The 21,916-nt window shown below is 37.8% G+C and overlaps 1 protein-coding gene across 2 annotated transcripts in view; it reads left to right on the forward strand.

The window, feature by feature from the left end:
• The window catches only part of CFAP69 (cilia and flagella associated protein 69), a 62,874-nt gene that overhangs the window by 23,217 nt on the left and 17,741 nt on the right, over window positions 1–21,916 (forward strand). For both annotated transcript variants that reach the window (XM_080664099.1, XM_080664100.1), the window contains exons 7-15: window positions 1,764–1,913; window positions 2,017–2,194; window positions 4,049–4,172; window positions 6,848–6,896; window positions 6,993–7,114; window positions 10,578–10,794; window positions 14,515–14,679; window positions 19,021–19,139; window positions 21,052–21,170. In XM_080664099.1, coding sequence (XP_080520225.1) covers window positions 1,764–1,913; window positions 2,017–2,194; window positions 4,049–4,172; window positions 6,848–6,896; window positions 6,993–7,114; window positions 10,578–10,794; window positions 14,515–14,679; window positions 19,021–19,139; window positions 21,052–21,170 — 1,243 coding nt within the window. The remainder of the gene's footprint in view (window positions 1–1,763; window positions 1,914–2,016; window positions 2,195–4,048; window positions 4,173–6,847; window positions 6,897–6,992; window positions 7,115–10,577; window positions 10,795–14,514; window positions 14,680–19,020; window positions 19,140–21,051; window positions 21,171–21,916) is intronic.

The raw sequence follows: 21,916 nt of genomic DNA on the forward strand, positions 1-21,916 counted from the left end.
TCGCCCAGGCCGCCCCACACCCCAAGGGAACCCCCACCCTGATCCGGGACACCCTTCAGGGCAAACCAGCTGGCCCCCACCCGTGCACCAGGCCTCTATCCTATCTAATAAAAGAGTAATATGCAGATTGACCATCACTGCAACACACATGATGGCTGCCCCCATGTGGTCAAAGATCCTGCCCCCATGTGGACACAAGATGGCCACCACAAGATGGCCAGCAGGGGAGGGCAGTTGGGAGGGACCAGGCCTGCAAGGGAGGGGAGTTGGGGGTGATAAGTGTGCAGGGGAGGGCAGTTAGGAGTGACCAGGCCGGCAGAGGAGGGAAGTTGGGGGCAAACAGGTTGGCAGGGGAGCAGTTAGACATCAATCAGGCTGGCAGGGGAGTGTTTAGGGGGTGATCAGGCTGGCAGGCAGAAGCGGTTAGGGGCAATCAGGAAGGCAGGCAGGCGAGCAGTTGGGAACCAGCAGTCCTGGATTGTGACTAAATGGGCAGTCGAACATCCCTCGAGGAGTCCCAGATTGGAGAGGATGCAGGCTGGGCTGAGGGACACCCCCCACACCTCATGCATGAATTTCGTGCACTGGGCCTCTAGTAGTAGATATAAAGTATACATTTTGGTCTGTACCTACCATAGACTATTAAGCAAGTAAAAATCATGATTTGTGACAAGGGGAAAAGCTTACTATAAAATGTTGAGTGGCTGCAGTAGAATATACAATTATGCATATATGTAGTATATTGCTAAAGTAATATGCATACATTAAAGTGTCAGCAGAAAATATACCAGTGTTAATATTGTTATCTCAGGATGGTGAAATTACAGGCAATTTTTGTTTTCCTCTTCGTACTTTTTAAGTGCCGAACCCATTACAGGAAGGGACCGCCTTGAACAGGGTCAGACCTCAAAATCAGAAAGATAAGACAAACTGAGAGACATCTCAGAACTATGCAAGAAATCTAGTTGGTCTCAAAAGTCAAGAAGTGAGGGAGGTAGGTGAGTTATATCACTGAGAGAGAAAATAGCTGCATCTCAGGTGAGCAAACATGTACTGATGTTCATTTAATCTCATTACATGTAGTTGGGCAGGCACCTGTGCAATTATGTCAAAAGGAGAGGTAGTATCTCGTGAAAGCTAAGGCAGAAGGAAATTCTTAAAGGACATATCACCAAGAATCAAACTTCCCTAACATTATATTCACTAGCATCTATCAGAACAGCAATACATTTTACCTCTTATTTCATTGCCAACATCACATAATTGCTGGTTCTTGAAAGCACTGAAGTAATGCATTGACTTGAACAGTGAAAACATTCAGTGTCTGTAATCATGGCATTTTTCTTTATGGAAAGACATATCTACTGACAAAAAATATTGTTCCTTTTCAGAATTTAAGATATGCCTCCAAATTTGTGGGATCAGCAAGCTATGGACCACAGGCCAAAAGGGCCCACTGTAAATAAAGTTTTATTGGAACACAGCCATGCCCACTTATTTTTATATTGTTTATGCCTGTTTTCATGGCATGGTAGCGGAGTTGAGTATTTGCAACAGAAAGCTTATGACCCACAAGGTCTAAAATTGCTGGCCCTTTATAGAAAAAGTTTGCCTGTCCCTCTGCTACCCATTTTAATATGCCATACACTTTTTAAACATTTTGTTGTTATTGTTGTTGTTTATTGATAAATTACTCATTCCTTTGTCTTAATGTAGATGATACTATGTGAAATAACTGCACATATTTATTAACTAATTGTTAGGTTACCAGCAAGCTAGCTCCACATATAAGATTCAAATGGCTGAAGTCGGAGGATTGGCAAAAACAATGGTTCAGTCATTGGACTTGCTTGAAAATCAACTTGTTGAGAAACTTTGGGTCCTTAAAGCTCTGCAACATCTCTCAACTTCTGGTTTGTATATTATTAAATATGAACAATTCATTCTCCACTAGTTTTGTTTCTATCTAATGTCAAGACTGTAACATAAATTATTTTTATTTAAATTTATTTTCAGAAGTTAATTGTACTTTAATGATGAAAGCATATGCAGCCCGTGGCATCTGTGCTCACCTCAATGACCCAGATCCCTCTGGGCAGCTTCTGTTTCGTTCATCAGAAATACTTTGGAACTTACTAGAAAAATCGTCAAAAGAAGAAATCATAAAACAACTTAGTAACTTGGAGTGTTTGCTGTAAGTATATGTGGTTAGCTAGGAATGTTTTTTAACCTTGTGACATAACATTTTTGTTTGAATTTGTGTTTCATTGGGCTTTGATTCATGTAATGGCTATGTTTCAGGACATCTCTTTTGTGCCATTGTATAAAGGCATCTGCACATAACAAGCTTTTTTTTATTTTCCTACGTGGAAGGAATTTAGCTTGTTAACAAAACTAAATTATGTCTTTGAATATGTATAAAGTAAAATTAGACATTTAAAAGAACTGTTTCATTTGTTCATTCAATAAATGTATTTTTGAATACTTATTGTCTTCTAATTACTGAATAAACATTAGCAAAAATAAGAGTAAGCCTGTGAGTTACACATTAATTTATTTATTAAGTAATTACTGTTTGCTCTGTGCCAAGTTCAGTAGTAAGCCATAGAAAGACAATTGAAAACAATACAGACATGGTCTCTGCTTTCATGGAATTTGTTATGTTAGGAGAGACAGACAATTAAATAGGCAACTCATTGTGAGCCTACTAAATGCTATGGAAGAAATTATTGTAAGGTGCCGCGTGTTTTCCAGGACAGGGTGTACCAGTACATTTTTGTTTGCAAGTGACTGAACATTCAACCCAACTGATTGAAGCAATTATAAGAAATTGGTAAAACTGGTTTCATGTGCAGCTGTATTCAAAGTTCGGCAAATAGCAGGGCTTGGGCCTTCATCTCTCTGTCCTGTCTTCCACTGTGCTGGCTTTATTCACAAGCTCTACATGGGGAGACCTGAGAAGTCTAGGTTCACAGCATCATAACCCCAAATCAAGCAGGAGAGAACGTGTGCTCTTCGGGAAGCACAGAGAAAATTCTTCGAATTGAGTCCCTGTGAGCCCTGAGCATTCAGTGTTGGCCGTATTCGAATTCCGTGAATTACTAGTGACAAAGAGAAAGAATGCTCTTTGGCTAAAAGGAAGCTGAAGGCTGCTCACAAGACCAAAAGTGAGGAAAGAGGGAAGCCTAAGTAAAAATAAGGGCACTGTTATCACAAGAAGGGCAAGTGGGTCCTAGGAAGCAAAGCAACAGCTGCGCATTGTACAGGGAACCTGACCCAGACTCGGAGAGTTACTAAATGCTTCCTCATGAACCCTAACCTGGTATCTGAATAATAAATACAAATTGGCAACACAGGAGAGTGTTTTGCATGCAGAGAGCATCCTAGACAAGAGAACAGAAGTGAAAATAGAATTTAGCAAAATCTAAAAACAAAGAAATTCAATATGGATGAGAGCAGAAAGTTCAATGTAGAATAGTGAGAGATGAAGCTAACAATGTTAGCAGGGACCGGAACATGAAAGGCCTGATAAGACTTGGTAAGAAGGTAGGACTTTATCCTAAGAACAAAGAAAAGCCTTTAAGTATGTTTAAAAAGGAAAATGATGTAATTGACTCTTAATTTTAGAGCAGGCACTTTGATCACCATTGCATAGATTGGATTGATGAATTCTCACTACTGGTTTGTATATTATTAAATATGAACAATTCATTCTCCACTAATTTTGTTTCTATCTAATGTCAAGACTGTAACATAAATTATTTTTATTTAAATTTATTTTCAGAAGTTAATTGTACTTTAATGATGAAAGCATATGCAGCCCGTGGCATCTGTGCTCACCTCAATGACCCAGATCCCCCTGGGCAGCTTCTGTTTCGTTCATCAGGAATACTTTGGAACTTAGTATTAGAGGCAGATTTGGAAATATAGAAAAGATTAGAAATGCTTTGCAATGAATAATACAATATAAAAAGGAGATTTTGTTGATAGACACATAAGTAATATTTCCATAAGAATATGGTTTTAAAAGTATGATTTTACTTTCCAGAACTTTAAAGGAAGTTTTTAAACATCTGTTTACAAGAGGTTTTAGTGATTATGATCGTCAGCTTAGAAACGATATATTAGTGATCACTACAATTATATCTCAAAATCCTGAAGCACCAATGATTGTAAGTATGAGTAAATTGTATTAATTTAGATTGTGGATGGGGGTGGGAGTGTGGGGAGGGAGCAGTAAACTATGTCATAATATTTATGTACTTCGTTGTAATGCCAAGTTCTGTGGTAATGTTGGATTGGTCACCAGTATAGTCACACACTGCCAATTCTTCTTCCCTTTGCCTTTGGAAACTTGAGATGTTCATATTTTATAATTTACTCACATATTTACCATGTATAATGTGTTTCTTTCCTTTCTGATGACATGAGTTTTTAGTTGCTATTATTTCTCTTTTACCTGAACAACTTGCTGTACTATTTCTTGTAATGCTGGCTGCTGGCAACATATTCTCTTAGTTTTGTTTTGTGTATTATTTTTATTATTTTTATCGGAAAATGTCTTTAATTCACCTTAATTCTTGAAATCTATGTTCACAGAATATAGAACTCTAGGTTAAAGTTTTTCTTTTTTAGCACTTTAAAGATATTGGGCCTCCATTGTTTCTGATGAGAAGTATTCGTTATTTCCAATTGTTCCCCTCTGCTTTCTGGCTGTTTTTCAAGATTTTCACTCTGCCTTTGGTTTACAGCAGTTTTTCTCTGATAAGCCAAGATATGATTTTCTTTGTATTTGTCCTCCTTGAGGTTCATAGAACTTCCTAAATATGTCAATTTAGATCTTAAACTAAATTTAAAGAATTTTTGGCCATTTATTTTTCAAGTGCTTTCAACCCCATTCTTTCTGCTTCTTTTGGAATTCTGATTACATGTATGGTCCACTTTTTTATATTGTCCCACAGGTTTGTAAGGCTCTGTTCACTTTTTCCAATTATTTTTCTCTCTATCCCTCAGATGGGGTAATTTGTATTGTTCTATATATTTAAATTCACTTAGTTTTTTCCTGTCATCTCCATTCTGCTGTTAATCCCATCCAATACAGTTACCTTTTTCAGTTTTAAAATTTCCTTGTGGTTCCTTTCTATAATTTATATTTCTTGGCTGAGCGTTGCTGTCTTTCCATTCATTATGAGCATCTGGTGTATTCCTCTGAAAAGTCTTTTGTTTTGTTTTGTTTTTTGTATTAATAGGCATTTAGTTTGGCTAAACTCATCCCAACAGTAGATGGCAGCTCCAATCTCAGTTCATTTCTTTTAGTCTCACATGAAATGCTTGAGTATACCTTGCCCTTACATGGTTCAGGCATCAGCCAGAGATTTTGGAATTTTATATACAGAATATGGGGTTCCCTTCCTCTGGTTCTCTTCTTTTATTATATGTATTTTTATTGATTTCAGAGAGGAAGCGAGAGGGGGAGAAACAATGATGAGAGAGAATCATTGATTGGCTGCCTCCTGCACGCCTCCTATTGAGGACTGAGCCTGCAACCCGGGCATGTGCCCTTGACTGGAATCGAACCTGGGACCCTTCAGTCCACAGGTGGATGCTGTATCCACTGAGCCAAACCAGCTAGGACTGGCTCTCTTCTTTATAGGATTTATCCCTTCACTTTCCAGTGGCAGTGGTTGCCCTGTGGTTGCTTCTATCCTCTGGTTCTTCAGGCCACTAAGATTGCAAATTTACCCTGAGATTTAGCATTCCCCACAAGGTGCAGACTAGAGGCTGGGCTTATTTTCAAAGCCTTTTTTTTTTTTTTTTAAGGGAAAATTCATGCAGTGCCACTTCCTCAAAGTCCTAACTCCCCTCCAATATCTGTTTGGTTTTGGTCACAGATAGTTGTTTTTATATTTTATTCAGAATTTATAATTGTTACCTGCAAGAGGGTGTCTTATAGGAGCTACTCAAATATATCAGAAGCTTAGCTTCCCCATATTTTATAATGTAAAAGTCACTGGATGATTGACATCCTAGCGTAGAGATCTTTGCCGACAATATTCACATATCAGCCACATACTTTCTAAGTTGTACTTAAAGGAAATTTGGCAGTGAAGGCCACAACCCCAAGTTAATGGGCATCAAGTGATCCCAAATAAGAGAACAGTCATAGAATTCATACCGTGCAAAAGGGGAAGCAGGCCTACATAGCTTCCTCGTCAAGGCTGCAATGTGTATGTGGACATACATGTTTCTCCGGAAGCCTTGGTCAGTGATAAAGTTCTCATTAGCATCCTTGCAAACATTCATGTGAATTTTCTGAATGTGAGTCAAAGTAATAACATCTTCACATTTTAAAGAAACCATCTTGATTCTAAATAGTAGGTATGTAAAACTGCAAGCTCAAAAGTCCAGGATTTGCCCTTATAAACTCTACCTGACATACAAAGTCCAATCAGTATATCTCTGTCAGGAATGAGTTCCCTCACAGTGAAATGTTTGCAATTCTGGTCATTCTTCAGGGCTTTTCATGGTAAGTAGGAACTGTTTTGTTATCTTTTGCTAAACCTTTGACGTAATGACAGTGGTTGGGGCTAGGGTGGGAGCAGGGTTGTTTAAGAAGAAAAACTATTGAAAAGAACTACTTTTGCCTGGCCAGCATGGCTCAGTGGTTGAGTGTCGACCTATGAACCAGGAGGTCATGATTGGAATCCTGGTCAGGGCACATGCCTGGGTTGCAGGCTCGATCAAATAAATGAGGGAAATCTAGTAAAGGTACTTGAATATTAGATAAATATGGATATCTGTAACTTCACTTACTTTCCACTCTGTTTGTTTTATGTATCTATATTAGGAATGTGGCTTTACCAGGGATTTGATACTGTTTGCAACCTTTAATGAAGGTAAAAACCATAAAACTTTCAACCTATAATTATCTTGATGAATCTTCTATATCATTTTAGCTTTTATTTTACTGTTTCTGTTTCCCCCCCTCCCAGTTAAAAGTGAAAATCCTTTGGTAAAAGGTCTTAAGCTTTCTAATTCCTATGAAGATTTTGAGTTGAAGAAATTGCTGTTCAATATACTTGTGATCTTATGTAAAGATTTAACTACGGTACAGGTAAAGCATAATTAAGACAAATATTAAAAGCAACTCATCTTGTAGTATAACTTTTTAAAAGTCATGGCTAAAAATCTTTTATCGAACAAAATGTTTACCATAGAAAGTAACAAACTCTTATTGGCTAGAGTTTCACCTTTTCAAAATTTCCTTTGATTATCAGTAAATAAACAGTGAACTTACCTAAATATAGACCACATAAAGCAAAGAAAAACAGGAGAAACTTAGAGATTTATTTACATGTTTAGATCTCCTCAATAAGAGAACATAAAACGAAAGGAGACCCACATAGGCCCATCTAGCAAAATAGTCTCTCTCTGACCATAGCAACAAGGGTTGGTTCTGCTGGAGGAATGCTAACATCTGCCAATTTCAAACCCTTTTGAACCTGCCCTTCTCCATACCAACCTAATGTCTTTACGTTGTTTTTTATTATCCATGAATTTGTCTTAATACTTTATAACCTACATAACAGCATGATGTAATTTGAAGAACACTGGGACCGAATTTTACTTCTGTTTTGTCACCTACTAGCTCTGTGGTCTTGGCAAAATCACCTACACTTTCTGAGACTCAGGCCCTCCTTCTGTAAAGGGAGATTATGAAACTCCTGCCCTGCTTACAAGGCTGTTAGGAGATGGATTAATGAAATTAAGATGAGGGCTTCATAAACTGAAAAGTGACAGAGAAAAATGTACTACTTACAATCCCATTAGTTTAGTTATTTCCCACGTTAAGTGAAATTTCATTTTAGTCCTAAAACTCATTCAATCTCCAGGGGGTTACCATGGGGATTACTCTGTCAGCATCTTGAATCCTATCTAATAAAAGAGTAATAAGCAAATTGACCATCACTCCAAGACACAAGATGGCTGCCCCCATGTGGTCAAAGATGGCTGCACCCATGTGGACACAAGATGGCCTGCAGGAAAGGGCAGTTGTGTGCAGTTAGGGGTGACCAGGCCAGCAGAGGAGGGCAGTTGGGGGAGACCAGGCCTGCAAGGGAGGGCAGTTGGGGGGGACCCAGTCCTGCAGGGGAAGGCAGTTGGGGGGGACCAGGCCTGCAGGGGAGAGCAGTTGGGGGGGAACAGGCCTGCAGGGGGGGGGGCAGTTGTGGGCAGTTAGGGGTGACCAGGCCAGCAGAGGAGGGCAGTTGGGGGCAACCAGGCCTGCAGAGGAGGACAGTTAGGGGCGACCAGACTGGCATGGGAGGGCAGTTAGGGGTGATCAGGCCTGGCAGGGGAGGGCAGTTAGGGGCAACCAGGCCTGGCAGGGGAGGGCAGTCAGGGGTGACCAGATTGGCAGGGGAGGGCAGTTAGGGGCAATCGGGCCGGCTGGAAAGCAGTTAGGTGTCGATCAGGCTGGCAGGAGAGTGGTTAGGAGGTGATCAGGCTGGCAGGCAGAAGCAGTTAGGGGCAATCAGGCAGAGGCAGGCGAGTGGTTAGGAGCCAGCAGTCCTGGATTGTGAGAGGGATGTCCGACTGCCCGTTTAGGCCCAATCCTACCTGGAACGGGCCTAAATAGGCAGTTGGACATCCCTTGAGGGGTCCCAGATTGGAGAGGGTGCAGGCTGGGGTGAGGGACTTCATCCCCCCCCCCCCCCGGTGCACGAATTTCATGCACCAGGCCTCTAGTGATAATATAAAGGTGGTTTGCATAGTGGGTAAGGCTCCAGTCAGATGGAATCCAGTGCTGTCACTTTCTAGCTATGTGATCTTGAATACTAGTAGGTTTAGTTTTTCTAAATCCCACATATCTCTACTTCAAATTGGGTGTAACACCTACCTCAAGGGATTATTAAGATGATTAAAAGAGCTCAGAATTTTCTCAGTAATGCTTTGAGGAATATATATACTAAAAAATCCTCAGAAAAAGAAAAAATATCTTTATAGTTATAACTTTATTATATCAAATATATATATGAATACAGATACATATATGTGTGTGTGTGCTATATACAACTTAAATATATTTTCTGAAGTGCCAGATAGAAAATATTCAATAAAATATGGTTTATTATAGTGGAATATTATATAACTATTAAAATGATAGATGTAAAGAGTGGAAGGGAGGGGAAAAGTTAGCGAGAGAGAGAAACATCGATTGGTTGGAGTGGGAATTGAGTTGGAGATCAGAGCCAATTGTTGTATTGTTGAGTTTGGTTTGGGGTTTTTCATTTTTATTTTTGTGGTAATTATCATAGGTTGAGACCTTTAGGAAGGAAATATTTTGAAATGATTATCAATAAAATTTACAATTTATAAGCCAATTTTATTTGGTAACAGTTGAATGGCACAGACTATGGTGAGCTTCATAAAGCGCTATGTGAGCAGTGGAATAAACTAATTTTTTGGTCATGTACTGGTGACCAATAATAGTAGTAATATTGAATGTGTGTGCTATTATTTGCAGTTCACAGAGGACTTCAAAAACATTATCTACTTATAGTAATGCTAGAACTACCTGTTATTCTTATTCCTGTTTTTTCAGTCCTAAATATTTTTTAAAATATATTTGTATTGATTTCAGAGAGGAAGGGAGGAGAGAGATATATAGAAACATCAATGATGAGAGGAATTGTTGATTGGCTGTCTTCTGCAAGCCCCCTCCTGGGGATCAAGCCAGCAATCTGGGCATGTGCCCTGACTGGGAATTGAACCGTGATCTCCTGGTTCATAGGTCAGTGCTGGGCAGCCCTAAATCTTATGTTCTTTCCATGTGGACTAGTAAAAAAATTAGGAAAATTCATAGATGTTATTGTGAAAAAGTCTTTATGGAATAATGCCAAATGAAAAAGAAATTCAATAGACTATAGCACATGATGTGTTACTATCTTGTGAACCACAAATATGTACCAATCAGAATCAGCTATAATATTAACTTTATTGTCATAAATAGCCATATATTTTTGTTTTCTTTTTATTGAAATCATAGATTCAATACAACTTTAAAATTCTAGGCACATATTTAAATATAGCTTGTGATCTGATTGGCATTTATTAGACAGAATATTTGTATAAGTTCTGATGTGTGTGCTTAAAATTAGCCAAATCAATATCTATCTCTCTCTCCCCTTCCTCCCTCCTTTCCACTCTCTCTAAAAATCAGTGGAAAAAATATCCTCAGGTGAGGATTAGCAAAACAAAGAAAAGAAGGAACTAAACTTATATACATAAGCAGCAGCATAGACCCCAAAAATTAATACTTTATATTATTGTCAGCTAGAGAGTACCTATCCCAGAAAAGGAGATCAGAGCCAACTGTTGTATTGTTGAGTTTGGTTTGGGGTTTTTCATTTTTATTTTTGGGCAAATTATCATAGGTTGAGATCTTTAGGAAGGAAATATTTTGAAATGATTATCAATAAATCATCAAAGAGGAAATCTTTTATTTAACTTTCTTAGGTTAAATAAAATTGTTTTAATTATATTTCTAACAAAGTACTTTTTGTCCTTTCTCATAGCTATTAATTAATGGCCAAGTTGTTTTGGCTTTGTTTACCTATGTAAAAAAGCCTGAGAAGCACAAAATAATCGAGTGGTCTGCAGCACAGTATGAAGAATTACAACTTCATGCACTTGCCACTTTGTCATCAGTGGCTCCTTTATTAATAGAAGAGTATATGTTGTGCCAGGGAAATGCTCGGATCCTGGCATTTCTAGAATGGTGTGAAAGTGAAGGTGAGTGGCCCATAACCATTCCTGTCAAGCCCTAGTTGGTTTGGCTCAGTGGATAGAACATCAGCCCTCAGACTGAAGGGTCCTGGCTTCAGTTATGTACGTCAGTTGCATGCTCGATTCCCACTCCAACCAATCCATGTTTCTCTCTCTTGCTGTCTTTTCCCCTCCCTTCCACTCTCTCTAAAAAGCAATGGAAAAATATCCTTGGGTAAGAGTTAACAAAACAAAACAAAAAAGATTCCTGTCAAAATTTTAATCTACATATTTCAACTGAACTCTCAAAATATGCATAGAAAAAGTTATAAAATGATGCAAAAAGAAATAAAAATATCAATCTTTTCCTGTGATTTTAATGTATTTACATGTTTTAAGAAAAGATTTCATTTAAAATTAGACATTAATAAATGTCATAACTATAGTTGATGTACAACTTTCAGTAAAAGAAATCCTATATAATAAAAGGCTAATATGCAAATCGACCGAACAGGGTATGACTGGTCGCTATGATGCGCACTGACCACTTGGGGGCAGATGCTCAATGCAGGAGCTGCCCCATGGTGGTCAGTGCACTCCCACAAAGGAAGTGCCGCTCAGCTAGAAGCCGGGCTCACGGTTGGCAAGTGCAGCAGCAGTGGCTGGAGCCTCTCCCGCGTCCACAGCAGTTGGACATCCCCCGAGGGCTCCCTGACTGCGAGAGGGCACAGGCTGGTCTGAGGGACCCCCCCCGCAAGTGCATGAATTTCGTGCACTGGGTCTCTAGTTATATTATAATCTGATTTAAAGATTTGTATTATTAGGCCTGTCCAACAAGTATGCTAAGTCATGCAATATTTTAATTATTCATTTAACAAGTATTTATTGAATGCCTGCTAGGTACCAGATACCATTTTAGCTGCTAAAGATACATTTATGCTTAAAATAAATAAAACCTCTACCTTCCTGGAACTTAAAATCCAGATCTCTAGTCAGATATAATGATTCCATATGTGGTCTACCAAATTAGCAGGGCCCCAATTTGTTGAACATTTTATTTCAATTCTCATAATTCTTAGAAAGGAAATAAGACATATATTCATTTTGAAAACAATTTATAAGGAAGATACTATATTCTTTTCTGGAAGTAATTTTGCTCTAGAAATAACTTTATATGGAGCATTTTCATTACATCAGTAATGTCACTCATTTAGCCATGAGAGGAAAAAAATTACAGCTTATTTTTTTGTTTTCTAGTTTTTAATATGCTACGTTACTGAATTTAGTCTTGTTAAATAAAATAATTCAACTCTTCTGTCTGTCCTTTATGTTTACAGAGACTATATCATTATGACTTATTTATGTTTACAAAAGAGTGTAAGGCAAGAGAGGAAATGCTGCCTCACAAGAGGAAGACTGGCAGCTAACAGTCATTGGTACCTACTGTGTTGTAGGCCTTACGCACTTACAAGTATTAATTCATTTAGTCCTCCCAGCAAAGGTAGGACTCCTAGCTACTAGTATCATTCCAGTTTAGCAGATGTGTAGACATGAATAAGAGAAACTAACTAACTAAACTAAATAACCTGTTCCTGGCCACACAGTAAGTGGCAGAGCCAAGATTTAATTCAGGCAGTCTAGCTCCAGAAACCACACTTTTAACCAATGTACAATAACCAGAAGAGTATCCTGAACTTTGTTGATAGCTTTAAACATAAAGCTGCTTCTAAAAGAACCTTTTGCAGAATGCATATTATAAAGGAGAAAGGAGGACTTGCCTTGCTATTTAGCAAGACCTACCATAAAACTATAGTAATTAAAATTGTGTGGTACTAGACCAGGAATAGACAAATGGAATGGAATATATGGGAGGTTGGGTTTATCAGAGATGACTAGAGGCCCAGTGCATGAAATTCGTGCATGGGGGGGAGGTGTCCATAGGCCCAGCCTGCACCCTCTCCAATCTGGGACCCCTCAAGGGATGTCCAACTGCCCATTTAGTCCCGACCCCGGTGGGATCGGGCCTAAACGGGCAGTCGGACATCCCTCTCACAATCCAGGACTGCTGGCTCCCAACCACTCACCTGCCTGCCTGCCTGATCATGCCCTAACCACTCCCCTGCCTGCCTGATCGACACCTAACTGCTTCCCTGCCAGCCTGATTGCCCCTAACTGCCCTCCCCTGCCAGCCTGGTCACCCCTAACTGCCCTCCCCTGCCGGCCTGGTCGCCCCTAACTGCCCTCCCCTGCAGGCCTGGTCGCCCCTAACTGCCCTCCCCTGCAGGCCTGGTCGCCCCCAACTGCCCTCCCCTGCTGGCCCAGTCACCCCTAACTTTCCTCCCTTGCCAGCCTGGTCGCCCCTAACTGCCCTTCCCTGCCTGTCTGATTGCCCCTAACTGCCCTCCCCTGCCAGCCTGGTCACTCCTAACTGCCTTCCCTTGCTGGCCTGGTTGCCCCTAACTGTCCTACCCTGCAGGCCTGGTCACCCCCAACTGCCCTCCCTTGCAGGCCTGGGTCCCCCCCAACTGTCTTCCCCTGCAGGCCTGGTCCCTCCCAACTGTCTTCCCCTGCATACCTGGGTCCCCCCCACTGTCTTCCCCTGCAAGCCTGGTCCCTCCCAACTGCCCTCCCCTGCCGGCCATCTTGTGGCGGCCATCTTATGTCCACATGCAGGCAGCCATCTTGTGTGTTGGAGTGATGGTCAATTTGCATATTACCTCTTTATTATATAGGATACTGCCAATCAAAGAAAGAAGGATGGTGCTGGGGCAGTTACCCCTCCATGGGGAAAAATAAAAATTAGATCCTTTCACCATGTTAAAAAAAAATCAATTACAAAATGAATTAAAGCCCTAAATATGAGAAGTTAAACTGTAAAAATCTTAGGAGAAAACATGGGAAAATATTTTTTACGATAACAGAGTAGAAAAGACTCTGGAAAACCAGAAGAGATTAAACTATACAGGAGAAGACTGACACATAAAATGTCTATGACAAATCAGGAGAGCAATCTACAAATGAGAGAAGACATTTACCACCTCTGTGACTAATAAAGGGTTAGAGTCCAGGTTCATAAAGAACTCCTACATATCAAAAAGAAAATAACTCAGTGGAAAAATAAAGAATAGAGACTGCCAGGTGACAGAGAAAATGTCAAATTTTCAAAAACAAAACAAAACACTAAAAGATACTTAACCCCATTGGTAATCAGAGAAATGCAAATTAATATAATAATGAATTACCACTTCACATTTAACAGAGTGGGAAGAATCTATTAGTCTTATACATTACATCTGTATAACCACTTTGGGAACAATTTGGAAGCTTCAGTAAAATTCAGTGCAGGTATACTCTACATGACAAAACTCTTCACAGTGGGAGTAAGACTATTCATTTTAGCAATTTGTACTAGAGAATTGAAAAACTGTTATTTATAAAATGAATGCTAAAAGCAATTAAAATGAATAATATAGATCTACTTTTGGCACTTTGAGTAAGTTCTAAAACAATGTTGAGTAACAGAAGCAAGTTACAAAAGATACAATATAACACATTTAAAGAAAAATTTAAAGCACATATTTCTATTCTGGGAATAGGAGGAGGAGAGGGAAGGCATAATATTTATTTCTGTAAAAAACAAGTATAACAACATTTTTAACATCTGTTTGATATGTTGTTTGATTTATTTGAAAAGTTTCACTTTTTAAATTTCTTGATGTGAAGTAAATCATTAGTATTTCTCCACAGAATGCTTCTTTAGTCACGGTAACAGTTTTCATGGCACAGGCGGCCGCGGCAACAAGTTTGCCCACTTGCGTTACACTTTAAGACTCCTGAGAGCTATGATCCATCTTGAGGATGAGACTGTGAATCAGGATCTTTGCGAAAAGGGGACAATTCAGCAACTCATAGGTAAACAGGACATGCTTGTTACGGATGGAAATAGAATATTTACAAATTAGAGGTTTTGTTTAAAATGTTTTCCTACAAATTTATTTTGCTTTTATAGCTGAGAAACTCCTGAATATTTTCTTGATTTTTTTTTTGTTTCATATTGTTGCTATAAATCAGTTTCTTGACTGAAACATCATGATTACTCATGTTTTAAACATTTGTTTTCTCAGTTCAGATACCATTTTATTTAGGATTATCTTTATCTTTATTTTTGAAATGGGCCATTGTTATATTTCATTCTTCTGGAAATTAGATTATATTTTCTGGCCAAGCCTTTTGGAGTCATTTTAAAAGAGGTGATAACATTACATTTTCAGTCCATCTGGTATACCAGAACACCGATACATGCAGAAATGTACATTGGAGATTCTTTTCTGATATGAAATATCAGGGTACTAGAGGCCCGGTGCACGAAATTCGTGCACGGGGGTGGGGGAGACGGGGTGTCCCTCATCCCGGCCTGCACCCTCTCCAATCTGGGATCCCTCTCACAATCCAGGACTGCTGGCTCCTAACTGCTCACAAAAGAAAAGATGTATATAATAGAAAGATAGCACATGTTACCATGCACCATCACTAAGACTAGTAAGTAATACAATAAATACCATAGGAACTAAAGGTTTTTGGGTAGTTTTCAAAGCCGAGCAAACTTTTTTTGGTTGTTTTTTTTTTGTCTAGTTAACATTTATTGAGTGCTTATTATGCAGAGGAAACTGTTCCAAAACAACCTCATTTAATCCTCATGGTAATTCTTGGTGCAAGTACCTATTTTATAGATAAGAAAGTTAATAAACTTGCCAGAAGCTGTATATCAGGGGTTGAGGGGAGGGGGAAATTACAGAGTAATTACTTGATGAGTAGATGAAATCTTTGCAAATTTGAGTCAGCTTGTGAATAGTTTTGAATATAATGCCAAGGGTATAATTACAGTGTAGAAAGGGTGCATATACTGAGTGTCTACTGTATGCCAGGCATATGCCTAATCTTACAACTCCCATATTTGATAAAAAACTATTAGCCACATTGTTACTAACAAAATAGACCATTTTATTATCCCTAAATCATGATAGTAAGTGGAAAAAGAGGGAAAGAAAAAAAAGCCTGAGTTCTTAACATGCTCTCTATCTACTACATATCCTCCTCCCTACTCTTTCTTTATGACAATTATTTTTAATCCTCTTCTGATTTCGGATCCTCTGATGAATGCTATTGGCCCTGATATACATGACAATACAAGCAATTTTATTTCCTTCATAGGGACAGATTATAAAAACAAGTTTTACAAAGAATTGTTTTTCTCTCATTTTTTATCTTTACTATTCTTATTTTTAACTTAAAATGTTTAAATTGTAAAATACATATAATGTTAAATTTAAAATTTTCATCATTTTTAAGTGTACAGTTCACTAGTGTTAAGTACATTCATATTATTTTGCAACCAATCTCCAGAACTCTCTTGATCTTGTAAAACTGAAACTCTGTACCCATTAAGTAATAATTTCCTAGTCTCCCCAGCCCCTGGCATATGCCATTCTACCTTCTGTGTCTTTGAATTTGACTGCTGTAGGTCTTTCACTCATATTAGTGAAATATATAGTATTGGTCTTTTTCTGACTAATATGTTTCACTTAGCATAATGACCTTAAGCTTCAGCCATGTTGTAGCATGTGTCAGAATTTCCTCCCTTTTATTAATTAAAAAATTTTGGTTTATAACAACAGAGATTTATTATCTTAAAACTCTATCATCCAGAAGTCTAACGTACATCTTACCAGGCTCAAGTCAAGGTGTTGGCAGGGCTCGTTTCTGTCTGGAGGCACTGGAGGAGAATCGGTTTCCTTGCGTCCTCCAGCTTTCAGAGGCCACCTGATTCCTTGGCTTGTAGTCCCCTTCTCCATCCTCCTCAAAGCCAGCAAGGCCAGTTGAGTTTTCCTCACCTGGCATCACTGGCACACTCAGAAAATACTCCCTTTTAAAGGATGAATAATATTCCATTGTATGTATATACTGCATTTCATTTATCCATCCATCCTTCAATGGAGACTTGGGTTACTTCCACCTTTTGGCTGTTGTGAATAATGCTGCTATGAACGTGGGTATACATATATTTCTCTGAAACCCTGATTTCAATTATTTTGGATTTATACCCAGAAGTAGAATTATTGGATCATATGGAAATTATATTTTTAATTTTTTAAAAGAATTGCAATGCTATTTTCTATAGTGGCTGCACCATTATACATTCTCACCAACAGTGCACACGTTTTCCAGTTTTTCCACATCCTTTCCACTACTTGTTTTATAGTCGCCATCCTAATGGGTGTGAGGTAATATCTCATTGTGGTTCTGATTTGCATTTCCTTAATGATTACTGATGTTGAGCATCTTTTCATGAGATTGTTACCATTTGTATATCTTCTTTGGAGAAATGTCTAGTTAGTTCTTTGCCAATTTTAAAATCAGTTGCTTATTTTGTTGTTGAGTTTTAGGAGTTTTATATATTCTGGATATTAACCCTGAATCAGATATATAATTTAAAAATAATTTCTCCCAATCCATTAGTTGCCCTTTCAGTCTGTATTGGTTTCAGGTGTACAGCATAGCGGTTCAACAATCATACTTCACAGAGTGTTCCCCCTGATATTTCCAGTACCCACCTGTCCCTTACATAGTTATTACAGTATTATTGACTATATTCCCTATGCTATACTTTACATCCCAATAACTATTTTGTAACTGCCAATTTGTTCTTCCTTTTTAAAAAATCTTTATTGTTGAAAGTATTACATATGCCCCCCTCTTTTTCCTCATTGACCTCTTCTAGCTTGCCCCCAGCCCCTACCCCAGACCTTCACCACAATTTGTACTTCTTAATCCCTTCACCTCTTCTGAGGGCTGGGCAATCTTAATAGGCACCGGTATTGAATTGGGGTATAAGGCTAATTTCAAGAAAGTAAAAAATTTGAGCAGAGACCTGGTGTTAAAATATTCATGATGGTGTGTTCAGAAGTAGCTTAAGTAGAGTCGGAGTTTTATGAAGACAAGTTTAATTGTCTGTCTAGTCAGGGGCCAAGCTAGAAAGAGTTTTGAATAGGAGATGGTAGAGTTTGAACTCCATCCTCTTTATGCATGAGAAGCCACTAGGGAAGTTACGTGTATAATGCTGTTTTAGGAAGAGGAATCTGCAAGAAATATATCAGATGATTTAGAATAGAACAAACAGAGGGTATAGACAGGGGATTAAAGGATACTGAGATATGAACAAAGTAATTCAGTGTTAATGTAACATGTGGTTCAGACAGCAGGGAAAGTGACATGCCTGCACCCGGGTAGGAAGGAGAATGAGAAAACCTAGAAAGGAAAAGCAGACCTATGGGCAGCAGGCGTGGATTTCTAGAAGGTGCTGCCGATAAAGGCATATAGGCCCCTCTGTCCATGGCCTGCCTCCAGCACTGGGCCTCCAGCATGCTCACTAGTCTCCCTATGGGATTATCCCTCACCAGTAATTCATCCTCACAGGACCAAGAATCCTTCATTCAGAGCCAACTGTGGAGATAAGGCTGTGATTTCCATGGCCCTACTTTCAAACATGGCTCCACACCATCCGCTGATGCCAGTAACCCCTTTAACAGAGGAAAAAATGACTTCTGTTTCTCTCTTAGAGCTTTAAGGAAAAAAAATTTTTGAGACAAAATTTTATTGTGAATATCATTGCATCAGAGTAAGTGGCTATTTTCAAGTCTTTTTAAATTTTTATTAGAAGCAAGGGAGAGATTTTAAAGGACATGAGAATACTGCTACCTAAAGTTGTTGAAGACTCCTTCACATAGACATAAGGAGAGGATGCAGAAAGAAGTAACAAAAATAGAAATACTTATGTAGGTCTTCCACCTTTGCTTACAATTGACCCTATTATCCATGAGAAGAAGAGACGAGGCAAGCAATTATCAGGCATTTTGATCATATATCTGCAAAGGCACTCAATTCTACCTCATGAAACTGCATATTTTTAAATGGTTTTGTTTACTGAGCAAAATATTAGGTTGTTACGGTGTTTTAATGACACTCCATTAATTCTGTACTAGAAATTCTATATAGATGGGGCCACTGATTTATTGAGAGATCAGTGAATCCACTTATCACCTGTCTACATCTTCTAGACAACTATGAAATGAAAATAGCCCCTTTTAAAATGATTTCTCTAGCTGAGATTTTATAAGAAAGGATTTCAAAGCAGTAATTGATTAAAATAAAAATACACTGTCCAGTAACTTGGCATTCTTTAATTTTTTATATCAGGGATATTTAAATATACAATAAGCAAGATTAATGACAAGGAAGAGGCCATTCTTTTGGAAATTCAATCTGATATATTACTTATTTTATCTGCTCTTTGTGAAAATGATAATTCCAGGAAGGTATGTATGCCTGTGAATAAAAGTTTTGTTTAGATCTTCCAATCACCTAACGCTATGAGCTTTTTCTTATTAAGTGCCCATAAATGTTGGTGTTCTTTAATCTTATAGAGATTTAATTTAATATTTTTTATAATTATAGTACAATTATATACAGTAAAGTGTATAGATTTTAAGTATATAGTTCAATAGATTTTGACAAATGTATACATTCATTTAACCAAAACCCCCGTTAAAATATAGAATATTGTTACCTCCCTATAAAATTTATTCATGTTCCTTAGCAACCATCCTCCCACTTGCCTCCAGGAAACCACTATTCTGATTTCTATCTTCTTAGTTTTGCCTATTCTTTAATTTTATAATGATGGAATCCTAGTATTTACTCTTTTTATATCTGGTTCCTGTCATCCAGCCATCATATTTATGAAATAGATCCATGTTGTTGCATGATCAGTATTGCTAATTATATTGCTGGATAATATTTGATTATACAAATATACCAAAAATTTGCTTCTCCATTCCCCTATTAAAAAACACTTCGGTTGTTTCCATTTGGGACTATTATATATGAAGCATCAATGAACATTATTGTACTAGTCTTTTGTGGACATAATGCTTTCATGACTCTTGGGTAAATATATAATAGTGCAGTTGATGGATCATAAAGTAAGTGTATGTTTTTAAGAAACTGGTAAACAGTTTTCCTAAGTGAGTTGTACCATTATAAATGCTGTTTTGGGTTTGAATCAGGTTCAAATATAAAACTAAAAGTTGGGAAAAGAGCTAATTCCCTTTGATTTTTTTTAACTCCATAGCAAACTCTGAGTCTCAGAAATTGAAAACTTAAAAAACAAGAGACAGAATTGGAAAGATGAAAATAAAAATGTATAGCCCGGCTGGCGTGGTTCAGTGGGTGAGCATCGACCTATGAACCAGGCAGTCACAGGTTCAATTCCCGGTCAGGAAATATAAATACATGCCCGGGTTGAAGGCTCAATCCCCAGTAGGAAGTGTGCAGGAGGCTGCCAAAAAATGATTATCTCTCATAATTGATGTTTCTATCTCTCTCTCCATCTCCCTTCCAGTCTCTGAAATCAATAAAAATAAAAAAATAAAAAAATGTATGAAGGTTTCAATAGAGGGATTTTAGAGAGAGAGAACAGGAACAGCAAATGCATCCTTAGCTCCAAGCTTTGATGCAACTTCTCCTTATATTGCCACTCTGTTCCTGTATTTCTGGAAAAATACTCAGTCTTGCTTACTGGGAACTAGAACTGAACAACAAGGCAATGAGGAAGGTAATTGGTAGGGGATAAATATTAACTGATAATGTCACATAAATTATTAATTTTTAACTGACATTTATATATTTATTTCTCTTTTGGGAGTGTTAGAAAATTTTCCATGATAGAATTTTAGACTCTTAAATTACTTGTTGCTATCTAGTATTCATCTGATATGATGATTGACTACATTCATTACATTGTGGAAGAAAATCATGGGACAGGCCTTATGGTTTATTTTTCTCATAGAGAGAGAAAGTGAAAAAAACAAAGCATAAGAGAATATTAAGCTGGACTATTGATTGATGCCCACTCTTAAAATGATTAGCTTTACAATAGTTTGTCCTAAATTCCTGAGAACAGGTAAGTACACATTCAGAAACAAAAAAATGAATTATGGGGTGGGGGGGCAATGGTAAGATATGTACACATATAATACCTTAATAAAAATTGGGAAAAAAAATGAACCGCAAATCTGAAATATGTAAAAAAAAAAAAAAGAATTAAAGTACTATTTTCCTAACAATGTTGTATTTATCTGATAGAAAAAGTTTTAGAAGACAGGATGAAATAGGAAAGAAAGGGATTATATATTTATTTCAATAAATAATTTTAAATAAATCTCTTAGGAAATTTTTGGAACTGAAGGAGTGGATATAATTCTTCATGTAATAAAAACAGATCCCAAGAAGTTTCAGAGTGGATTAGGCTATACTGTACTTCTTTTTAGTACATTGGACAGCATTTGGTGAGTATTACTGTACCCAAGTTAGATGGAATCACAGTACAAGGAAGTTACCTCTATAGCCATGTGTGCCAATTTTCTTTCCTCAAAATCACACCAGAAAGATAACTCTCTCAATGCCTTTTTCTTTTTAATAGTCCCCAAAACACACTTACCAGTGTCCTTTGGAAGGTAATCTTGTCTGTCACTTAATTCTTGTATCTAAACTTAAATTCTTGTTTTTGTGATTTGAACCCATTCCATTTTAGCCTGGTCTGGGAAAACACTAGCATCTATTAGTATTATTCTTACACTTGGAGACTGTTGAATTCCTCATTCATCTTTTCTTAAAGGAGTTAAAAACCAATTGACTATGTATTTCCTAACCAATATAGTTTCCCAAACTTTGTAGCATTTCTAAGGGTAAAAAATACTGCTTTTCTTAATATTACTAGTAATTTACAAAACTGTCCTGGAGGAAATTACTTGAGTTTTATATACCATTAACACTTAATATATTTCTTTAGTTATATTTGGGTGGTATTCATGAAAGACACACTGCAACACATTGTAAAAACAAAACTGATAACTATAGATCAAATGAACCTAACAGATATATACAGAACATTCCACCCAATAGCAGCAGAATACATATTCTTTTCAAGTGCTGTGATATTGTGATTTATAATAAGAAATATAGATTTGGTCAATTCCTAGTACTGAGTTCCTGAAACACTTGTAATTTTCTAGTCAATAAGAGTAATGGGAGC

The sequence above is a fragment of the Plecotus auritus genome, assembly GCF_963455305.1.
Source record: "Plecotus auritus genome assembly, chromosome: 4".
NCBI lineage: Eukaryota > Metazoa > Chordata > Mammalia > Chiroptera > Vespertilionidae > Plecotus > Plecotus auritus.